We start from the raw sequence: 22,911 nt of genomic DNA, 5'->3' as shown, positions 1-22,911 counted from the left end.
AGAGAGAGAGAGAGAGAAAGAGAGAGGGGGAGAGAAGGTACAGCTGTGAGAGAAAAAGAAAAAAAAGAGGGAATGTGAGAAAATAAGGGCGAGCCGGAGCGGGGGGAAGAGAAGAGAGCGGGAGAGGGGAGTCTGAGATGGAAACTTCTAGAAGGAGAACGCCGTGACTGCTCTCATTCAGGATACACACCATGGAAGAGATACACACCATGGACGAAATACACACCATGGAAGAGATACACACCATGGAAGAAATACACACCATGGAAGAGATACACAACATGGAAGAGATACACACCATGGAAGAGATACACACCATGGAAGAGATACACACCATGGAAGAGATACACACCATGGAAGAGATACACACCATGGAAGAGATACACACCATGGAAGAGATACACAGCATGGAAGAGATACACACCATGGAAGAGATACACAGCATGGAAGAGATACACACCATGGAAGAGATACACAGCATGGAAGAGATACACACCATGGAAGAGATACACAGCATGGAAGAGATACACACCAGGGACCAATTACTGTGAATCCCAGCAAAGACAGCAGGACAGATATGAGAGCGACTGGGTCAGACTCCTCTGGACCTCCTGACCTGAACGATTCTAAAGAGCTCTCCTCACAGTCCGATCACTAAACCACCATTTACTACACCACCATCTCCTCACAGTCCCATTTACTACACCACCATCTCCTCACAGTCCCATTTACTACACCACCATCTCCTCACCATCTCCTCCTCCCATTACTACACCACCATCTCCTCACAGTCCCATTACTACACCACCATCTCCTCCTCCCATTACTACACCACCATCTCCTCCTCCCATTACTACACCACCATCTCCTCCTCCCATTACTACACCACCATCTCCTCCTCCCATTACTACACCACCATCTCCTCACCATCTCCTCCTCCCATTACTACACCACCATCTCCTCACCATCTCCTCACAGTCCCATTACTACACCACCATCTCCTCCTCCCATTACTACACCACCATCTCCTCCTCCCATTACTACACCACCATCTCCTCCTCCCATTACTACACCACCATCTCCTCCTCCCATTACTACACCACCATCTCCTCACCATCTCCTCCTCCCATTACTACACCACCATCTCCTCACCATCTCCTCCTCCCATTACTACACCACCATCTCCTCACCATCTCCTCCTCCCATTACTACACCACCATCTCCTCCTCCCATTACTACACCACCATCTCCTCACCATCTCCTCCTCCCATTACTACACCACCATCTCCTCCTCCCATTACTACACCACCATCTCCTCACCATCTCCTCCTCCCATTACTACACCACCATCTCCTCACAGTCCCATTACTACACCACCATCTCCTCACAGTCCCATTACTACACCACCATCTCCTCACAGTCCCATTACTACACCACCATCTCCTCACAGTCCCATTACTACACCACCATCTCCTCACAGTCCCATTACTACACCACCATCTCCTCACCATCTCCTCCTCCCATTACTACACCACCATCTCCTCCTCCCATTACTAAACCACCATCTCCTCCTCCCATTACTACACCACCATCTCCTCCTCCCATTACTACACCACCATCTCCTCCTCCCATTACTACACCACCATCTCCTCCTCCCATTACTACACCACCATCTCCTCCTCCCATTACTACACCACCATCTCCTCCTCTCATTACTAAACCACCATCTCCTCCTCTCATTACTACACCACTATCTCCTCCTCTCATTACTACACCACCATCTCCTCCTCCCATTACTACACCACCATCTCCTCACCATCTCCTCCTCCCATTACTACACCACCATCTCCTCACCATCTCCTCCTCCCATTACTACACCACCATCTCCTCACCATCTCCTCCTCCCATTACTACACCACCATCTCCTCCTCCGATTACTACACCACCATCTCCTCCTCCCATCACTACACCACCATCTCCTCACCATCTCCTCCTCCCATTACTACACCACCATCTCCTCCTCCCATTACTACACCACCATCTCCTCCTCCCATTACTACACCACCATCTCCTCCTCTCATTACTACACCACCATCTCCTCACCATCTCCTCCTCCCATTACTACACCACCATCTCCTCACCATCTCCTCCTCCCATTACTACACCACCATCTCCTCCCCATCTCCTCCTCCCATTACTACACCACCATCTCTTCACAGTCCCATTACTACACCACCATCTCCTCCCCATCTCCTCCTCCCATTACTACACCACCATCTCCTCACCATCTCCTCCTCCCATTACTACACCACCCTCTCCTCACAGTCCCATTACTACACCACCATCTCCTCCCCATCTCCTCCTCCCATTACTACACCACCATCTCCTCACCATCTCCTCCTCCCATTACTACACCACCATCTCTTCACCATCTCCTCCTCCCATTACTACACCACCATCTCCTCCCCATCTCCTCCTCCCATTACTACACCACCATCTCCTCACCATCTCCTCCTCCCATTACTACACCACCATCTCCTCACCATCTCCTCACAGTCCCATTACTACACCACCATCTCCTCCTCCCATTACTACACCACCATCTCCTCCTCCCATTACTAAACCACCATCTCCTCCTCCCATTACTACACCACCATCTCCTCCTCTCATTACTACACCACCATCTCCTCACCATCTCCTCCTCCCATTACTACACCACCATCTCCTCACCATCTCCTCCTCCCATTACTACACCACCATCTCCTCACCATCTCCTCCTCCCATTACTACACCACCATCTCTTCACAGTCCCATTACTACACCACCATCTCCTCCCCATCTCCTCCTCCCATTACTACACCACCATCTCCTCACCATCTCCTCCTCCCATTACTACACCACCCTCTCCTCACAGTCCCATTACTACACCACCATCTCCTCCCCATCTCCTCCTCCCATTACTACACCACCATCTCCTCACCATCTCCTCCTCCCATTACTACACCACCATCTCCTCCCCATCTCCTCCTCCCATTACTACACCACCATCTCCTCCCCATCTCCTCCTCCCATTACTACACCACCATCTCCTCCCCATCTCCTCCTCCCATTACTACACCACCATCTCTTCACAGTCCCATTACTACACCACCATCTCCTCCTCCCATTACTACACCACCATCTCCTCACCATCTCCTCCTCCCATTACTACACCACCATCTCCTCACCATCTCCTCCTCCCATTACTACACCACCATCTCCTCCCCATCTCCTCCTCCCATTACTACACCACCATCTCCTCACCATCTCCTCCTCCCATTACTACACCACCATCTCTTCACCATCTCCTCACAGTCCCATTACTACACCACCATCTCCTCACCATCTCCTCCCCATCTCCTCCTCCCATTATTACACCACCATCTCCTCACCATCTCCTCCTCCCATTATTACACCACCATCTCCTCCTCTGAACTTTTTGAGGACTCCAGCGCTCTTTTAGGAGTGTAAAATAGAAACAATAGAAAAACACACTAACTCACATGCAGCTGCCATGTTATATATCACATTTCAAAAGTGCAGCATAGCGCACAGTACGGTGATATTAATATGAGTTTGTTAATGTGTCTGTTACTGTGTCTGTGACTGTGTCTGTTACTGTGTCTGTGACTGTGTCTGTTACTGTGTCTGTGCTCTTCATGTTACGGGCTGCTGGTTCTGATCCATCTAGCCAGCTGTCATCCAACAGACAGGAATAATTAACCAATGAAAAAACAACTCTTCTGATCAACTAAAGCCTGCTGGACAGAAGCAAAGATAGTAGATAGTAGATAGTAGATAGTAGATAGTAGATAGTAATAGTAGATAGTAGATAGTATATAGTAGATAGTAGATAGTAGATAGTGGATAGTAGATAGTGGATAGTAGATAGTAGATAGTAGATAGTAGATAGTGGATAGTAGATAGTAGATAGTAGATAGTAATAGTAGATAGTAGATAGTAGATAGTAGATAGTAGATAGTGGATAGTAGATAGTAGATAGTGTAGTAGTAGTAATAGTAGAAAAACACTTATCGGAACTCCTTCATTCCCACGGCCATAAAGATTTTAAACAAACAATGAGGAAGAATTCTTACACACTCACTATTTCACTTTGCACATCCTAATATTTGCTTATTTTAATGATTCCCTGTGCTGGTTTCAGGAATGTACTGTATGTTGTTGTGTTGTGTTAACTTGTGTTGATTGTTGAGCCAGTCTAAGGTGATTTTCTGTCACAACGGACAATAAAGTTTTGTGAATCTGAATGTGCATGTCAGCCAGAAGCGCTGTGTTCCATCTAAACCTGTCCCCACCCAGCTGCACGGCCGTCGAGGCGTTAGCATGTGGAAGGAGGACATGATGTAATACCAGCAGACTGCTGGTCTGGCGCAGATGGGAATGTGAGTGTGACTAACGCAGGGCTGCAGGGGAACGCCCAGGCCAGGGGAACGCCCACGACAGGGGAACGCCCACGCCAGGGGAACGCCAACGCCAGGGGAACGCCCACGCCAGGGGAACGCCCACGCCAGGGGAACGCCCACGCCAGGGACACGCCCACGCCAGGGGCACGCCCACGCAGGGGAACGCCCACGCCAGGGGAACGCCCACGCCAGGGGAACGCCCATGCCAGGGGAACGCCCACGCCAGGGACACGCCCAGGCCAGGGGAACGCCCACGCCAGGGGAACGCCCATGCCAGGGGAACGCCCACGCTAGGGGAACGATCACGCCAGGGGAACACCCACGCCAGGGGAACGCCCACGCTAGGGGAACGATCACGCCAGGGGAACGCCCACGCCAGGGGAACGCCCACGCCAGGGGAACGCCCACGCCAGGGGGAACGCCCACGCCAGGGGAACGCCCACGCCAGGGGAACGCCCACGCCAGGGGAACGTCCACGCCAGGGACACGCCCACGCCAGGGACACGCACACGCCCACGCCCACGCCAGGGGAACGCCCACGCCAGGGGAACGCCCACGCCAGGGGAACGCCCACGCCAGGGGAACGCCCACGCCAAGGGAACGTCTCTAAGCCAGAGCTCTGAGATCTAAGCCGTGTGCCAACCAGAGCAAACAGGCCTGTTTTTACCATTAAGGAGTGGTCTGGAGGAAACCACGGCATTGAGCAGCGCGCGTCTGGCCCAGCCAGGCCAGACCAGGCCAGAGGAGAGTCAGACCAGGCCAGATCAGACCAGGCCAGAGGAGAGCCAGGCCAGGCCAGACCAGGCCAGAGGAGAGCCAGGCCAGGCCAGACCAGAGGAGAGCCAGACCAGGCCAGACCAGAGGAGAGCCAGGCCAGGCCAGACCAGGCCAGAGGAGAGCCAGGCCAGGCCAGAGGAGAGCCAGGCCAGAGGAGAGCCAGGCCAGAGGAGAGCCAGGCCAGACCAGAGGAGAGCCAGGCCAGGCCAGGCCAGGCCAGGCCAGAGGAGAGCCAGACCAGGCCAGAGGAGAGCCAGACCAGGGAGGAGCCGCCTGCTCACATTACCGCTGGAACAGGAGCAGAATAAACATCATCTCAGCCGCCATTGGTCATTGTGCCGACCTCCAACAGGAAGAGGGCCGGGGTGGGGCCGAGGGACAGGAATGGACAGAGAAACAACAACAAAAAAAGAAGAAAAAAGAAAGAAAGAAAGAAAGAAAGAAAGAAAGGAATTAAAGAGAGGAGGAGGAGGGAGGAGGAGGGAGGAGGAGGGAGAAGGAGGTAGAAGGAGGGAGGAGGAGGGAGGAGGAGGGAGGAGGAGGGAGGAGGAGGGAGAATTCCTGTGTGGCGCGGGAGGTGGGATTGAGGATGATGAAGCCCAGATCGGCGGAGCGCGGTAACGACTTGGGGAAGTGGAGGAGCTGTGGTCTGGAGGAGGAGAGACAGAGGAGGACGACCAGAGCTGCTCTCAGAGGAGGGCAGAGAGGGGAGGGGGTCGGGGCAGTGTCGGGTTTGGGCAGAGAGGGGGGGGGTCGGGGCAGTGTCGGGGTTAAACCCATGGGGTCAGTCATTGAGGAGTTGTGCCTGGGGCAGGACCGAGTGGTGGGGGGTGGGGAGAACTAAACACAAGCCTTGATGAGCGCTTCCCTCACGAGGGGCTTGATCAATTACTTCCTGGTTCAATTACAGCTGGGATTCAGAGGACTACTAGAGCACAGCTATGGAACATGTACACACACACACACACACACACACACACACACACACACACACACACACACACACACACACACACACATAGACAGACACATTCCAGAGGAGCTGAGTGAGGAGTCCGTGAATAGAGCAGTCCATCTTCCCAATCTGAGCGATTCATGAATTATGGAGGATTAGAGCAGATTATTCAAACAGATAATGATGTTATGCCTGTTCTACGATGCCTAATTAGGGCATGCTCACTAGATTGGTCTCTCTCCGTCCTGATAAAACGTGGGAGTTTCACCATCTGATGTCCCGGCCAAATCCCTAATCTGTCTCTGTGGTAGAACTAGGGCTGTATAAAAGTCAAGTATCCTCACAGCTAAATCAACTATTTCATAACTGTCTAGTTTGGTCAAAGGCTTCACTTTGATGAGACAGATGGTTTTGGGTCCGTTGGATGTCTGGGTGTCTAGGCTGTGTAGCCCATGTCTGTGCCTGTGTGGAAATCAGGAAAACCAGGCTTTGAATCGACTGATTCTGCAATAATTCCACTAAAGTGAGAGGAGCAGTGGGTCAGAGGGTCGCACGCCCGTAGGACAGAGCAGAGTGGGCTGTGAGTCAAATCAAAAGCAAATAATTTCTGTACTTTCAAGATTCTAGATTAGTTTATTCAGGATAGTGCTCATTAATGAACACCATTCACATGAGTGTATGAATTAACTCCTTAGAACTCATAACGCTACCAAATTAAAAGTGATAGACCATTAACTAACAGGTCATGTAACCATGGTTTCTGCAAGGGGACATGTTTGCATGCTGTGACCTGTCCACAAATTCAAATCAATCCAGACAATTCCAGACGCCCTCATGCAGGTTCGGGGAGTAATACCATTAGTCTTTCTAAACCACTTAAACGCCCAGCGTGTGGTCCAGCGTGCAAATGGGCTTTATAACCTGCATTCCTCCGTTTGGAATTCCACTACGCGCCCCTTGCTCCAAACGGGACCCGTAGTTGGGAATCTGAGTCCGTGAGACAGACGCATTCCATCACCACAGAGGCTGGCGAGAAAACACCAGGGAAACTCCATCCAGGCACCAGGTCTGATTCATCCAGGCACCAGGTCTGACTTCATCCAGACACCAGGTCTGACTTCATCCAGGCACCAGGTCTGACTTCATCCAGGCACCAGGTCTGACCAGGTCAGTCTGGTTACTGTAGGACTCAGAGAGCCCGGTGGAACCAGCACACGTGACGGGGTGACCCACGAAGAATGCCATAAGAAATAGAACTGAGAACTGACGTTGGAATGAATTATCACGGCAAACGCACTATTCAAGACAAGGCCTCCCCAGAGAAGGCCATGTGAGCCTGCTGATAGCCTTAATTACTCTGATTACATTTAATAAGAACTCACAAAGGCAGGTAAGAGAGAGAACTTTACGAGCAGCCGCTGAAGGACACCGCGTCTTTGTGCGCATCGGGATCCGCTCACAATGACCGGTCAGTGTCCATCATAACACCACCGACGGGCGGCCCGGGCGGTCAGACCCGCAAACTTGAAGGCAAAGAGAAAGAACATCTGGAAGCGATGAGGCCAGAATGACGGACGCACCCTCTCCCCCGAGTCCCAAATCACGGGTTCTCTTTTAATGAACAAATCATCTTTTAAGTAAGGAACTCAACTTCAAACCAAAAAACATTCACGTTAGTTTTAGTAGCCTATGGATTTGGAAAGATTTAGTGAAGTTCACAACGCACATCAGAAAATATATTTTGGTTTTGGACAATCCATTCCAGCAATTTCGAAGGGAAATTAAATTCGCATAGTCGCTTGAACTCAAACCAACAAGATACGATTCAAACCCCCCGTTAGGATTGAAATAAAGACAAATCATGTCTCAGTATCTCAGTGTTCCTGGAGAACACGCACAGACCCAGTGTGCATGGATCCCTAACCCTAACCCAGGGTGCATGTACCACGCACAGACCCAGGGTGCATGTACCACGCACAGACCCAGGGTGCATGTACCGTGCGCGCTCCTCCAGCACCGCTGCGAGCGCATGAAGGATGATGCTTTAACAAATAACAATACGAGCTCAAACCACTGCCTAATGATCTATTAAATATCAAGGTTATGGGAACAGAAGGGTTCACCCTCCATCGAAGTCAAGGCAGGTTTTAGCTACGATAAAATACACGGGGATTTAAGTAGGAGACCCGTTACTTTTAACCCCGAGGAATACATGTCCTATCCAGTGGCACACAAAGAAGCCTCATCCAAGACCCCATTCTAACCCCCAAACTACGCACAAATCGGCCCAAAGACAATGCAATCATTGAGAAAAAGCTTGGTTAAATATTTTGGTTGTAGCCCTTACCTATCCTCAAGAAATCCTCAGTCGTCTAGGGGTCTAGGGCCGGGAGCTCACTGACAGCGAGACAGAAAACACCGCAGCCAAGACGCCCCCCCCCTAGTACACTCTTAAAGGGCCAGCAGCGGGTTGGAGCGGAGTAGCGGGACGCCACTATTCACTCCACTCTCTTCTATTCGATTTATAAATCATTCTACGAATAGCATTTTGGCCGTGGAGAGAAGTGCGATAAACGCACTACTGTAGGAGAAGATACGGGAAAAGCGTTTCAAATATTTTCGCCCAGGTTCCACAATCATTAGTGAATCACATTTTATAGTTCCCGTAAAATGACGTCATACTTTCAGCATATCCCCCCGTCTCTGACAATGCGTGGTTGATTAAAGGTTGCAGACAAACATACATACCGTTCACGAATGGATGCGTGAAGTTCTTGTTTGTCCAGAGTGGGAGGCGTGATACATAAGATATAGGGCTGTTTACTCGGGTAGCCTAACTAACCCGGGTTACAATGTGAGCAGGAAATTAATTGCACGTGAAAAATAAGGGGAAAAGGGGGCGCGCGCCTGGGAAGACATCTGGATCACATAGAGACCTGGGGGCGCGCACGGCCTGGGCAGTAATGAAGGTGTATTTATGGGTATAAAGACAGGGGGGCATATGCAAACAACTATAACACAGCCTACACTTGATCTGCACGAACCTACATGTTCTGCAGTTATATAAGTGGATATAAGGGTCACAACAAAGACCACATCACTTTCAGTGGAGATTAATTTCACACAAACATGCATCAGAGCCTCATTTGAGTGTTATTTGTGTTTTTCAGATATATCAATTAAGGTGTAAATGAATAGCAAGTAACTATTGAAAAGCCATGACCCTTTTACCAGGAGGTTACTGTTATCAGTGAGTCTGTTATCACAATGATCAACTCTCAAGGTTAAACTAACCTGCTCTGATACTCACAGACCTATCAGATAATGAGCTCTGCGTTAGAACAGGCCGAGTGTGTGTGTGTGTGTGTGTGTGTGATGATATTTGATCACAGTGACAGGCTCAATAACATCAGCTGATCTACAATACTCTTATTGTATTATATTGCACTGTACTTTAGATTGCTATTCTTGCACTTTGCCTTCAGAACTAGATTATGCTCTTAGTCACTTGTTTTAGAAAGAAGATGCACTTGTGAGTTCTGGCAAGTAGTAGTACATTGGCTTTTCCTACGTTAAATGCAATTATTGTTAGTCGGTTTGGATGAAAGCGTCTGCTAAATGACTAATGTAATGTAAATGTAATCTGCGTTACAAACGTTTCCCCAATAAAAGGCGACAGCTGTTGAGATGGTAAGAGACATTTTAATACAAAGCAGTAAAAACAAAACAAAAACACAATATGAAAAAGTGTGAATAAATAATTCCTGATTGGTAAAATTCAGTTTTAGAGGAGTACAAAAGCAGAGAAAATACAGTAGAACAGTGGTAGGTGCTGAAGTTTGAAGTAGTGCAATACAATACATACAGTAGCTCCCATAATGCAGTTAGAGTAATGTAGTTACTCTAATAATGTAATTAGAGTAATGTAGTTACTCTAATAATGTAGTTAGAGTAATAGCTACATCGATTATATACCTCCCACAACCACAAGGCTGGAGATGGAACCGTGAGGGCGTCTGCCGCTACACCAGACAAGCAGACAAGGAAACAGCTTCCTGCACAACGAACATCATCTGGACGGTGACAAAGCTTCAAATTCATAGTTGTAAAAATGAGTGTTTGGTTGAGTGCGTCGTTGTCAGGGGCAGTGCTTGAGCTCTGAACATCAGTGACTTGACTGCTTTTGGTCAGTGCATTTTTCACAGTGTCTTTACAAAGACCATTTCTTATCCGCCCCCCCCCCCCCCCTCCCACCCCCTCCGCCCCCTGCTGTGCTCAAACAAGGGACTGGTGTTTCTAGGGTTGAAAAGAATGCTCCTCATCTCATCTACCTCATAGTGAACTACGGTATTATTCCGAGATGGTTTATTGATGTGAGAATTGACAGGAGAAAGAACGAGGACACGCTGACTCAGAGAATCTCCCAGGGACCGTTAACCGACTCCGTCTGGCACCGACCAATCACCAACAATCACACACAGACTCTCGCAGATCACAGTGAACAGTTGTGGAAACCACACAGTGGCCCGCCTCCCTCCCCAACCAGCAGCACACAGCAGCCAACGGGAAGAAGCCCAGAGCCGAGCAGTCACAGACTCAAACGCACAACTCAGACTCGTCCAGAACAAAACACACAATTAGGGATGTGCCGAGGAGTTGTTTGGACTCTCTGCTTCTGTAGAACCTAAAATTACCGTGGAGGATCAACACAGAGACTCGCTCTGCGTCCCCAACGAGGACGCTACTCCTGAACGCTACACTCTGACTGCCCAAGAGACAGAGCCATGCTCCAGATGACCATATGTTTACTGGGCAGATAAACTCCCAGTATAAACAGAGGGAGTGTTTCCTATAGGAGTGTGAGAGGCAGGGGGGAGGGGTGGAGGTGGTGAAGGAGGAACGAAGGAGCAGGGCGGAGGGGTGGAACAGCGTGACCCGTGGGGGGGGGGGGGGTGGCGGGGGGCGCTGGGACGCCAGTAGGAGGAGACGTACGAGGACGGCGAGGAGCGTTTGGGAGGGGCTGGCGTGCGTGGAGGGGGCGGGGACAGAGACCAGACTAGACTAAAGCTGGAGCTCATACAAAAAGTCTTTGATTTCTTCTTCTTCTCTCCCGACGTCTGCCGCGCCTCAGCAGTCCGCCCGGCGCAGACTGGACCTGCTGTAGGAGTCCCTGTGAGCAGAAGAGAGACGTCATGTTATTGATCTGCTCCAGCGCGTCGCTGCGTTACAGGAGAGAGGTCAGATTCAGAGAACACCGCCACGGCCGAGAGAAAGAACAGTGTTCTGGCACCAGGTGTTGTTAGGATTCTGCTTTTAATTATAAACGCGTCGTCTTTCCAACACTCACATGCGATCCCCAGCTGGCTCTGAACGAGGTCCAGAACAACAAACCGTGAGCCGATTCTTCCCCTAACAAATCTGGAGAAGTTATTCCAGCAGCTGCGTCGCTGCGTCTTGTGCGCGTACACAGGCGGCGTGGGCCTCAGGTTGTGTTACTGCAGGGTGTGTGTGTGTTACTGCAGGGTGTGTGTGTGTGCGCTGTGGTTGTGTTACTGCAGGGTGTGTGTGTGTGCGCTGTGGTTGTGTTACTGCAGGGTGTGTGTGTTACTGCAGGGTGTGTGTGTGTGTGTGTGTGTGGTTGGCAGTGGTGTGTTAGTTGAATCATCTTGCAGCGTGTGAGCCTGTGAGTCCGGGTGTGAGAGAGGACGGTGTCCAGTTACTATTGTGTTTGAGTAGGCCTCGGTGCTGTGTTGAACTGGGTGAGCTCATACTGTGTGTGTGTGTGTGTGTGTGTGTGTGTGTGTGTGTGTGTGTGTGTGTGTGTGAGAGGACAGGGTCACGTCACCGTTGTGTGGGCGTGGTCAGAGCCAGCATTGTCTGTAGAGTGTGTGTGTGTGTGTGTGTGTGTGTGTGTGAGGACAGGGTCACCGTTGTGTGGGCGTGGTCGGAGCTGGCAGCGTTCTGTAGAGTGTGTGTGTGTGTGTGTGTGTGTGTGTGTGTGTGTGGGTGTGTGTGTGTGTGTGTGTGTGTGTGAGAGGACAGGGTCACCGTTGTGTGGGCGTGGTCGGAGCTGGCAGCGCTCTGTAGAGTGTGTGTGTGTGTGTGTGTGTGTGTGAGTGTGTGTGTGTGTGTGTGTGTGTGTGTGTGTGTGTGTGTGTGTGTGTGTGTGTGTGTGTGTGTGAGGACAGGGTCACCGTTGTGTGGGTGTGGTCGGCGCCGGCAGCGTTCTGTAGAGTTGGGGGATCTTGCGGTTGATCAGTGGACCCAGAGACTCCTTCAGCTTGTGATAGTTCTTCTCCAGCTCCTTGTGATACTCCTTCTGATCTGGACCAATCAGAGACTTGTTCTTCCTCAGCGCGTCCTCGCACCTGTGTGACAACAGCGGACACGGGGAGTCAGGGGTTTGTTTTGACGGCGCGCTCGGCCGTCTTGTTTGCCAGGCTCGGGGACGTGTCGGCACCTCTTGGTGAAGTCTTTAAAGCAGAGACGCAGCTTGTTGTGATGGCGGAACAGCTTGGGGTCGTCAGGAATGTCTGAGAGGAAGACCTGGGCCACCTCCAGAGGACCCTGCAGGAGGGAGGGGGCGTTAGGCTCAGACACGCTCCACACTAAAGACCTGCAGTGCACTAAAGACCTCCAGTGCACTAAAGACCTCCAGTGCACAAAAGACACGTAAACCCTGACTGCGCATACTAACGCTCCGGGGCAGAGACAGCTAAGCGCTGGACGCCTCCTCCAGCCTACCTGGTTGACCGTGGTTCCTCCAGCCTACCTGGTTAACCGTGGTTCCTCCAGCCTACCTGGTTGACCGTGGTTCCTCCAGCCTACCTGGTTGACCGTGGTTCCTCCAGCCTACCTGGTTGACCGTGGTTCCTCCAGCCTACCTGGTTGACCGTGGTTCCTCCAGCCTACCTGGTTGACCCTGGTTCCTCCAGCCTACCTGGTTGATCGTGGTTCCTCCAGCCTACCTGGTTGACCGTGGTTCCTCCAGCCTACCTGGTTGACCGTGGTTCCTCCAGCCTACCTGGTTGACCGTGGTTCCCACGCATCCCTGCAGAACCATCTGGAGCATCTTGGCGTCCGCGGGCTCCTGGTGGGTGGCGAAGGCGAGCTCCTGGGTCTTCTTCTGCATGTCCTCGATGGCCACCTCCATGGGAACCAGGATGATCTGAGCAGGCGGGGCGGAGGAACGTTACAGCAGGAGAGTTAGCGTTAGCATTAGCGTCTAGCTCTCACGCCGCACAGACGGACTTAACTAGGGTTGTAAATTTCAAGGAATTTAATCGATAACTGTTAACCTTAACAAACGATAGTCGATCAATTGCAGACCTGCAAACTCTGTAGTGAAAAAGGTGACGACATACAAAACTAAAACCCTCTAGATTCACTGAAACTACCATGGTTAACATAAAAAAGGTGACAAGTTTGCAGGTCTGCAATTGATAAGAACCTCCCACGCTTTGATCTGCGCTTTGCTCGCTTCATTTTTGTGTTTTCTTCCGCTGTGTCGTTGAAATTTCCCGGCATCCCAATTAGCCGTCACTACAGGGCGTGGCCCTCATGTGTAGTCAGACCCTAAATCATGATTACATTTCACGCAACTCCCGTTGATAACGTTTGTTAAAAAAAAAGTTATTTTCCATTAACAAGCAGTTAATCGAGTAACCAAATCTTACTTGAGTAAATTCTTATCGGCAATTAATCGATAGTTGATGAACTATTAACATCCCTAGACTAAACCCATTCCAAACAGGCGCGGTGCGTATCCAGGGCCGCCCACCTCCTCTTTGTGGATGACGTTGATGCGGGTCTTGATGTAGGGGAAGGCGTGGGAGGTGGTCAGGATGCTCTTGCGCTTGTACTGCTCATGCAGGTCGCCGTGGGCGCGCCCGTCCAGCGTGAACGGCGTGCAGTACATGAACGTGCGCAGGTTGTAGTTCTTGTCAAAGTAGGTGATCCTCTCCTTCAGCTCGTAGGTGTCGAAGAAGGCCTCCACGTAGGTGATCTGGAGGTAGGCCTGAGAGAGGGCAAACGCACGTTAGCGCTAAGCGTTAGCTAGGCCCTCGGACGATGACCCCTCCTGACTAGTGGGTCTGACCTTATTGGGGTCCATCTTGTTCTTGTCCACATGGTTCGAGTCCTTGATGATCTCCACCACGTCATCCCCGAATCGCTCGCAGTAGAATTCCTGAACGTGAAATGAACGAGTGGTCAGTCAGCTCAACCCATGTAGCGCTACTCACAAATGAAACAAGATGGAGGATGGATCCTGGTCATCCTCGTGATCCTGACCTTCAGCTAGGGCTGCACAATTAATCGTGAATTAATCGAAATCGCGATTATGACCTCCGCGATTAACTAATCGCAAAAGGCCGCAATTAATGTGATTAATAATTTTGCTTTGAATTGAGTGTGCTAGGACTACACGGACGAATCACAGGCGCTAATGCTGTCTGACCAATCACATGCGTTCCTGCTGAGTGGTTACGAAAAAGATGATGTCGCTCAAGCCCAGCAGGTCATATGCAAACTGTGCAGAGCTAAAGCTATTACTTTGAAATATTAATCGCAATTACCATTTTGAAGCAAATAATCACAATTATTATCTTGTCATAATCGTGCAGCCGTACCTCCAGCCGGTGGGAGATCTCGGCCAGCTTGGTGATGGACGGTTCCTTGTACACAAACTCCTGTTCGTCCAGGTCCCCGAACCTGCAGCCGTAGAAGCCCACCCGGAAGTAGGTCCCGAACATCCTCTACACCCTACGGGGCCGGGGGAGGAGAGACACACACGCTCAGAGAGAGATCTACAGCCGAGCTGGCCCAAGCTGACATGTTACTACAGTTAAGAGCAGCTGTGACCACAGTCCCCACTGGGACGACCCCAGGGGACCCGGGACACTTGTGTTGTGTTTTTGTTGCGAACGGTTTAGAAAAACTATGTGTCTGTAAGGGAGGGAGAGTTTGAAGGCACGGAAATACTGATGTCTGCTTTTTATAACATTTCACTTACCGAGGAAATATCATCCAGAAAGGAGGAGGGAGGCAGGAAGTCAAAGATTGAGAAAAAACAACATTATTGTTTCACTGCAAAATACCAGAATACAGTTAGTCCTGACTGTCCACACCCACAGTACATTTACACATACTGTACATATTATATACACATAGATATACATATATACGCATACATATATACAGATATACATATTTACGCATACATATACATACATACGCATACATATATACACAGATATACATATGTACGCATACATATACCATATATACAGTATATATACGCATACATACTGTATACGCATAGATATACATACATACACATACATATACATATATATGCATACATAAACATATATACACATACATATATACACATACATATACAAATGTACACATTTTGTGCTGTATTTTACTGTTTTTATTGTGATATGGATCCCCTGGGTCCGAAATAAAGAAAATAACTGAAATAAACATATACATACATACGCATACATATATACACATACATACAAACATATATATATATATATACACACAAATATACACACACAAACACACATATATATATATATTATATATATATATACGCATTCATATGTATAGAAAAGAGTCTCTTACCTCCCATCCTGAGCTCTGTGGGAATGAGAAACAGACAGGGTTTATGTAAGATGGGTGGTTTAGTTTGGTTTATTACACAAGTGGATGTGATTACTACAAATACATGTGCAATGACGCGATGACAGAGCGGTATCACAGCCTGATCACATGGGCCCAGCGGCCCCTGCGCTAGCGTGCGCTAGCATGTCCCGTCACCTGGTTGTAGACTTTATTGAAGGCGTCCTGCAGCTTGCCGTGGACCGCCGCCAGCTTCTTGAAGTCGCGGTTGGCCTCATGGATGGGCAGCAGGATCTTATAGACCTCGTTGATGGCCTCGTACATGGCGGCCTGGCGGACACAGACCACATGTTCCTGTTATGACCCTGCGGTGCGGTTAACTGCGGCGGGGGCTTGTTTACTAGCGGCGGGGGAACGCGAGACGCACCATGTTGAAAGACGCAGCTGCCTGCTCCAGGAGGCCCACCAGGCCAGACTCGCTGAAGTACTTCCCCGCGCAGATGCCCTCCTCCTCGGGGGACAGGATGTCATCGGACACCGCCGACTCCTCCAGAACATTAGACGAGATGTTCTACCAGAGACAGAGACAGAGTCAGAGACAGAGACAGTCAGAGACAGAGACAGAGTCAGAGACAGAGACAGAGTCAGAGTCAGAGACAGAGTCAGAGTCAGAGACAGAGTCAGAGTCAGAGTCAGAGACAGAGTCAGAGACAGAGACAGTCAGAGACAGAGACAGAGTCAGAGACAGAGACAGAGACAGAGACAGAGACAGAGACAGAGACAGTCAGAGTCAGAGTCAGAGACAGAGTCAGAGACAGAGACAGAGACAGAGACAGAGACAGAGACAGAGACAGAGACAGAGACAGTCAGAGTCAGAGACAGAGTCAGAGACAGAGTCAGAGACAGAGAGAGAGACAGAGAGAGAGTCAGAGACAGAGAGAGAGTCAGAGACAGAGTCAGAGACAGAGAGAGAGACAGAGAGAGAGTCAGAGACAGACAGAGAGAGACAGCAGTCAGCAGAAACGCCCTCAGTTACTCCATTATAGAGACCACAAGGGAATTCTTAACCCCACACACATTGACACCACAGACACACACACACACACACACACACACACACACACACACACACACACATTAACATCACAGACACACACACACACACACACACACACACACATTAATACCAGACACACACACACACACACACATTGACACCACACACACACACACACACACACACACACACACACATTGACACCACAGACACACACACACACACACACACACACACACACACACACACACACATTGACACCACAGACACACACACACACACACACACACACACACAGTGACACCACACACACACACACACACACACACACACACACATTGACACCACAGACACACACACACACACACACACCCCCAGTCCTGACCTGGAAGGTGACGCAGCCGATGGGCAGGTAGCGGCAGTCCTCCAGCATGTTGAGGTACTCGGCCACCAGGGCGGCGCTGTGCACCAGGCAGTGAGCGGCCTCGGCGTGGTTGGCCCGCTCCGAGTGCTTCCCCGCCATGTTCTGGAGCCAGGTGAGCCGCAGGTCCGGAGAGTTCTGGTAACCCTTGGCGATGCGGTACATCAGGTCCATCAGCATCTCCGGGTCCTGCTGATGCTCCTTCATCTTCACCGTGTCCGTCAGGATCATGTGCAGGTTGAACACCAGGTCCTGGACCTGCGGTGACCACAACAGGAGGTCAGGAGGTCAGGGGTCAACCAGACCGTACCCTGAACCCCGGGGTGGGGGGACCGGCCGGGGGGGCTCCTACCTGTTCGGGGAAGGGCGTGTCCCGTAGCTCCAGGTCCTCCTCAGCGTAGGTGAGGATGGTCTTCAGCGAGCGCCGGAGGTGGTCCTCGTTGAAGGTCTGTGACGTCCCCACCAGCGATGACAGGGACATGGTCACCTGCATCTTCACCCGCGCAAAGTTCTGCACCCAAACACCGGGGGAGGAGAATCAAGGTTCTACTACGTTCTCTCCCCCCGACACAGAACCCCCCCCCCCCTGAAGCTAGAACACTCACGTTGCCGATCTCGAAGTTCTGCCTCATGAGGAGGTAGAGGGAGGCGGAGGCGTGGCTTCGGACGGCGCCCACGCTGCCGCCACAGTGGCGCAGGAGACGCAGGCACAGGTCGGCGCACAACTCCGTGTCCTCCTCGAACAGCATCTCCGGGAACTAGGGCGCACGCACGCAACACACAACACGCAACACACAACACGCAACACGCAACACACAACACACAACGGTCACACGCCGTGCGTTATGCCGGGCTCACACTACAGGATATTTAAAATCCTAACCAATTTCTAAATCGGGTTACATCACGCACATGAGGAGAATCTTAACAGACGTTCTTCTTGCGCATCTCAAACAAGCACACACAGCAAGATGTGAAAGTAACGTCTCATCACACACTACAGGATCTTATCGTGCCCGAGGGAGCAACGAACCACCGGTCTCTCCGTCTCGCTTGTAAAGTTGTGATGTGATAATCATAAATTCAAACATGTCTGATATTATCGGGGCTGAACATCAGTACTGACCAACGCTCCTGACCAGACTGTCAGAAGAGGTGAATCGAGGATAAATTGACCCAAAAACCCGGTAGTGTGAGCCCAGCATTAGCCACACAGAGCTCACGGCGAGCGCGCGGCGTCCGATGATAAGCCCCGCCCCTCCTGGACGCACCTTGAAGACCAGCGCCCTCTGCGTAGTGAAGCAGTGCTGCAGGAAGAGGGCGCTCTGGTTCCCCGTCATGCTGTGCAGCAGAACCCTCAGAACCCCGCCCAGAACACTCTCCTTCAGCTCCGACACCAGCACCGTCTGAGGGGGGGGGGGGGGGGGGGAGGAGAACGAGGGGGAGGGGGGGGGGGAGAACGGGGGGAGGAGGGGAGAGGAGAACGGGGGGGGGGAGGAGGGGAGAGGAGAACGGGGGGGGGGAGGAGGGGGGAGGAGAACGGGGGGAAGAGGGGTGAGGAGAACGGGGGGAGGAGGGGTGAGGAGAATGAGGGGTGAGGAGAACAGGGGGAGGGGGGGTGGGTGAGGAGAACAGGGGGAGGGGGGGTGGGTGAGGAGAACAGGGGGAGGGGGGGTGGGGGAGGAGAACGGGGGGGGGGGGGGGGATGAGGAGAACGGGGGGGGGGCGAGGGGAGAGGAGAACATGGGGGGGGGGCGAGGGAGGAGAACGAGGGGAGGAGGGGTGAGGAGAACGGGGGGAGGGGGGGTGGGGGAGGAGAAAGAGGGGAAAATGCTTCAGCGTTTTCTCTCATTAACCAGGAAGACGAAGGAACGAAGAGGAAGCCGCGCCTCCCACCGCGCGTTACCTTGACGATGATCTCCAGCGTGTCCAGGACGACCAGCGAGGCCTCGGTTGCCAGGTTACCGTCCACCACCGATTCCTGCTCCATCTCCGCCTTGGTCCTGCCGACACAGCGTTTACCGTCACCGTTTACCGTTTACCGTCACCGTTTACCGTCACCGTTTACCATTACCGTTTACCGTCACCGGTCTGGAGGGCGTGCGACGCCGAGCGTGAGAACGGGGGAGAACCTACTTGTCCACTCGGTCCGTGTTCTGCCTCCAGTGGGTGACGTTCTTCCTCCACCGGACGTTCTCCTGGCTGCCGAACGGACTCCGTTCTGCGGGGAACACGCCGGAACCTCAGTCACACACTTCCAGATAGATTCACTTTACTGACAAAAACTCCTTCATTCCATCATCAGTTAGTCTCCTAAACTCAGACCATCAGCAGTGTTGATTGTATTATGTATGAATGCATGAATGAACTTTAAACCTTATGTTTGCACATGTCTTTGCACTAATGTTTGTTTTGTCCTTGTTATGGCACCTTTGCACTGTATGAACCAGCCTGTATGAACCAGCCTGTATGAACCAGCCTGTATGAACCAGCCTGTATGAACCAGTCTGTATGAACCAGTCTGTATGAACCAGCCTGTATGAACCAGCCTGTATGAACCAGCCTGTATGAACCAGCCTGTATGAACCAGCCTGTATGAACCAGCCTGTATGAACCAGTCTGTATGAACCAGCCTGTATGAACCAGCCTGTATGAACCAGCCTGTATGAACCAGCCTGTATGAACCAGCCTGTATGAACCAGCCTGTATGAACCAGCCTGTATGAACCAGTCTGTATGAACCAGCCTGTATGAACCAGCCTGTATGAACCAGTCTGTATGAACCAGCCTGTATGAACCAGCCTGTATGAACCAGTCTGTATGAACCAGCCTGTATGAACCAGCCTGTATGAACCAGCCTGTATGAACCAGCCTGTATGAACCAGCCTGTATGAACCAGCCTGTATGAACCAGTCTGTATGAACCAGCCTGTATGAACCAGCCTGTATGAACCAGTCTGTATGAACCAGCCTGTATGAACCAGCCTGTATGAACCAGCCTGTATGAACCAGTCTGTATGAACCAGCCTGTATGAACCAGTCTGTATGAACCAGCCTGTATGAACCAGCCTGTATGAACCAGTCTGTATGTCCAAGACAAGTTTCCCTCGGGACGAATGAATGAGTGTTGAATGAATGAATGAATGAATGAGTGTTGAATCCCTGAGGGGGAATTCTCTTCCTGTCCACTGAGAACCCGATTATAAACCCATGAGAACATGGAACATGGAACGTGTTCCCCGCCGGTACCTCGGCTGCGTCGCACCATCTCCTGCCGAGCCCCGATGGTCCCCAAGATGGCCTCCTCCAGACGCGCCTTCATGTCCTGGGACTTCTTAAAGGTCAGACTGTTGATTCGCTCCAGGGCCTTCTTCCCCTGACCAATCACAGAGCAGGGATATTACACCACCAATCACAGAGCAGGGATATTACATCACATCAGAGAGCAGGAATATTACATCACTGTTAGCAGACGCTTTTATCCATAAGCGACTTATAATAATTACCTTTAATGGAGGTAGTCAGTGTACTACTACTCGCCAGAACCCACAAGTTAATCTCCTTCCTAAACAAGCGACTAAGAGCATAATCTAGTGCTGAAGTGATTAAGAGCATAATCTAGTGCTCAAGTGATTAAGAGAATAATCTAGTGCTAAAGTGATTAAGAGCATAATCTAGTGCTAAAGCCAACGTGCAAGAGTTGCAAAATGTAAATACAATAGGTGCTTAAGAGGGAGGATCCTGGTACACAGACAAATACACCAGTCACAAACTAAAGAGTTGGGCTGTGTGTCCACCAACGAGCTGTATGTAGCTGAACAGCGCCAAGCTTACAGCTGCGTAGAGCGCACTATTAAAACCGTGCTTGATTGCCCCGCTTTTGAAAAACTCACTGTAAATACTGTCCGGCATCAACCAAAGCTAGCAACAGTCTCAAAGACGCATTATTTTAATGTTAATGCATAAAAAGTGCTAGTGCTGCTAATTTTATTTATGGTTTTCAATATAAAACTTGGTGAAATTATTACAGTGTGTATCAGTAGTTTTAGAACATTTTCAGCACATTTTACAAGACCGCGATAATACTGATAACAGTGATAATTCTGGTCACTATAATGGTGATATGAGATGTTCACACTGTTCTGCTCTACCTGGTACTGGAAGCAGAGAGGTTCTGCTCTACCTTGTACTGGAAGCAGAGAGGTTCTGCTCTACCTTGTACTGGAAGCAGAGAGGTTCTGCTCTACCTGGTACTGGAAGCAGGTTCTGCTCTACCTTGTACTGGAAGCAGAGAGGTTCTGCTCTACCTTGTACTGGAAGCAGGACACAGAGAGGTTCTGCTCTACCTGGTACTGGAAGCAGGAGAGGTTCTGCTCTACCTTGTACTGGAAGGTTCTGCTGTACCTTGTACTGGAAGCAGGTTCTGCTCTACCTTGTACTGGAAGCAGGTTCTGCTCTACCTTGTACTGGAAGCAGGTTCTGCTCTACCTGGTACTGGAAGGTTCTGCTCTACCTGGTACTGGAAGGTTCTGCTCTACCTTGTACTGGAAGCAGGTTCTGCTCTACCTTGTACTGGAAGCAGGTTCTGCTCTACCTTGTACTGGAAGCAGGTTCTGCTCTACCTTGTACTGGAAGCAGGTTCTGCTCTACCTGGTACTGGAAGCAGGTTCTGCTCTACCTTGTACTGGAAGGTTCTGCTCTACCTGGTACTGGAAGCAGGTTCTGCTGTACCTTGTACTGGAAGCAGGACACGCAGAGGTGCATCAGGTCCAGCAGGCGGGAGACCTGGAGGACGGACAGGTCAGAGACCCAGCGCTCCAGCAGCTCCGCCTCCGCGTTCTTCAGCACCCACAGGAAGCAGACCAGCAGCGTCCGGCTGCACTCCGCCGACAGAGAGCTGACCTGACGACCGGCCTAGGGGACACACACACACGCAGGGACCCACATACACACACACACACACACACACACACACACACACACAGGGACCCACGCACACACACACACACACACACACACACACACACACACACACAGGGACCCACGCACACACACACGCACCATGCACGCAGGGACCCACGCACACACACGCACGCATACACACACGCACACACACGCAGGGACCCACGCACACACCACACACGCACACACACGCAGGGACCCACGCACACACCACACACACACACACACGCAAGGACCCACGCACACACCACACACACCACACGCAGGCACCCACGTACACACCACACACACACACACACACACACATCACACACACGCATACACACACACACACACCACCACACACGGACACACACACACACACACACACACAGTCTGTCAGTCTGATGTGGCGGTCAGAGCCCTCTACAGGCCGAGAGGAGACCAGCGTCTCTCACTCCCTCCGTTGCCGTGGGAACACAATGTTCTACTGTGGGCTCGCCGGCGTGGGCGCCATCAAGCGTCTGCTCCCGGGGTGACCCGTTACACGCCACGCCCCTGCTCTGAGAGAGAGGAGAGATCTACACAGCCCTGCTCTGGGAGAGAGGAGAGATCTACACAGCCCTGCTCTGGGAGAGAGGAGAGATCTACACAGCCCTGCTCTGG

General features: G+C 51.2%; 2 protein-coding genes across 2 annotated transcripts in view; both read right to left on the bottom strand.

Annotated features, from left to right (window-relative positions):
* kank2 (KN motif and ankyrin repeat domains 2) overlaps positions 1-8,629 on the bottom strand; it is a 24,234-nt gene extending 15,605 nt beyond the window's left edge. The window contains exon 1 of the mRNA XM_084437772.1: positions 8,543-8,629. The gene's annotated coding sequence lies outside the window, so the exon portion shown is untranslated. The remainder of the gene's footprint in view (positions 1-8,542) is intronic.
* Positions 8,630-9,885: 1,256 nt separating this feature from the next.
* dock6 (dedicator of cytokinesis 6) overlaps positions 9,886-22,911 on the bottom strand; it is a 46,157-nt gene continuing 33,131 nt past the window's right edge. Inside the window, exons 26-43 of the mRNA XM_084439146.1 lie at positions 22,036-22,218; positions 20,554-20,680; positions 19,443-19,527; positions 19,213-19,309; positions 18,578-18,712; positions 17,912-18,064; positions 17,659-17,817; positions 17,271-17,564; positions 16,256-16,399; positions 16,027-16,158; positions 15,832-15,846; positions 14,826-14,951; positions 14,294-14,383; positions 13,976-14,212; positions 13,220-13,363; positions 12,656-12,762; positions 12,390-12,563; positions 9,886-11,365 (exon numbers count right to left, since the gene is read on the bottom strand). Coding sequence (XP_084295272.1) covers positions 11,323-11,365; positions 12,390-12,563; positions 12,656-12,762; positions 13,220-13,363; positions 13,976-14,212; positions 14,294-14,383; positions 14,826-14,951; positions 15,832-15,846; positions 16,027-16,158; positions 16,256-16,399; positions 17,271-17,564; positions 17,659-17,817; positions 17,912-18,064; positions 18,578-18,712; positions 19,213-19,309; positions 19,443-19,527; positions 20,554-20,680; positions 22,036-22,218 — 2,445 coding nt within the window. The 3' untranslated portion in view covers positions 9,886-11,322. The remainder of the gene's footprint in view (positions 11,366-12,389; positions 12,564-12,655; positions 12,763-13,219; positions 13,364-13,975; positions 14,213-14,293; positions 14,384-14,825; positions 14,952-15,831; positions 15,847-16,026; positions 16,159-16,255; positions 16,400-17,270; positions 17,565-17,658; positions 17,818-17,911; positions 18,065-18,577; positions 18,713-19,212; positions 19,310-19,442; positions 19,528-20,553; positions 20,681-22,035; positions 22,219-22,911) is intronic.

Source organism: Borostomias antarcticus (genome assembly GCF_949987555.1).
Source record: "Borostomias antarcticus genome assembly, chromosome: 5".
Classification (NCBI taxonomy): domain Eukaryota; kingdom Metazoa; phylum Chordata; class Actinopteri; order Stomiiformes; family Stomiidae; genus Borostomias; species Borostomias antarcticus.
The sequence above is the reverse complement of the archived record's forward strand: the minus strand, read 5'-3'. Positions and strand labels throughout refer to the sequence as shown.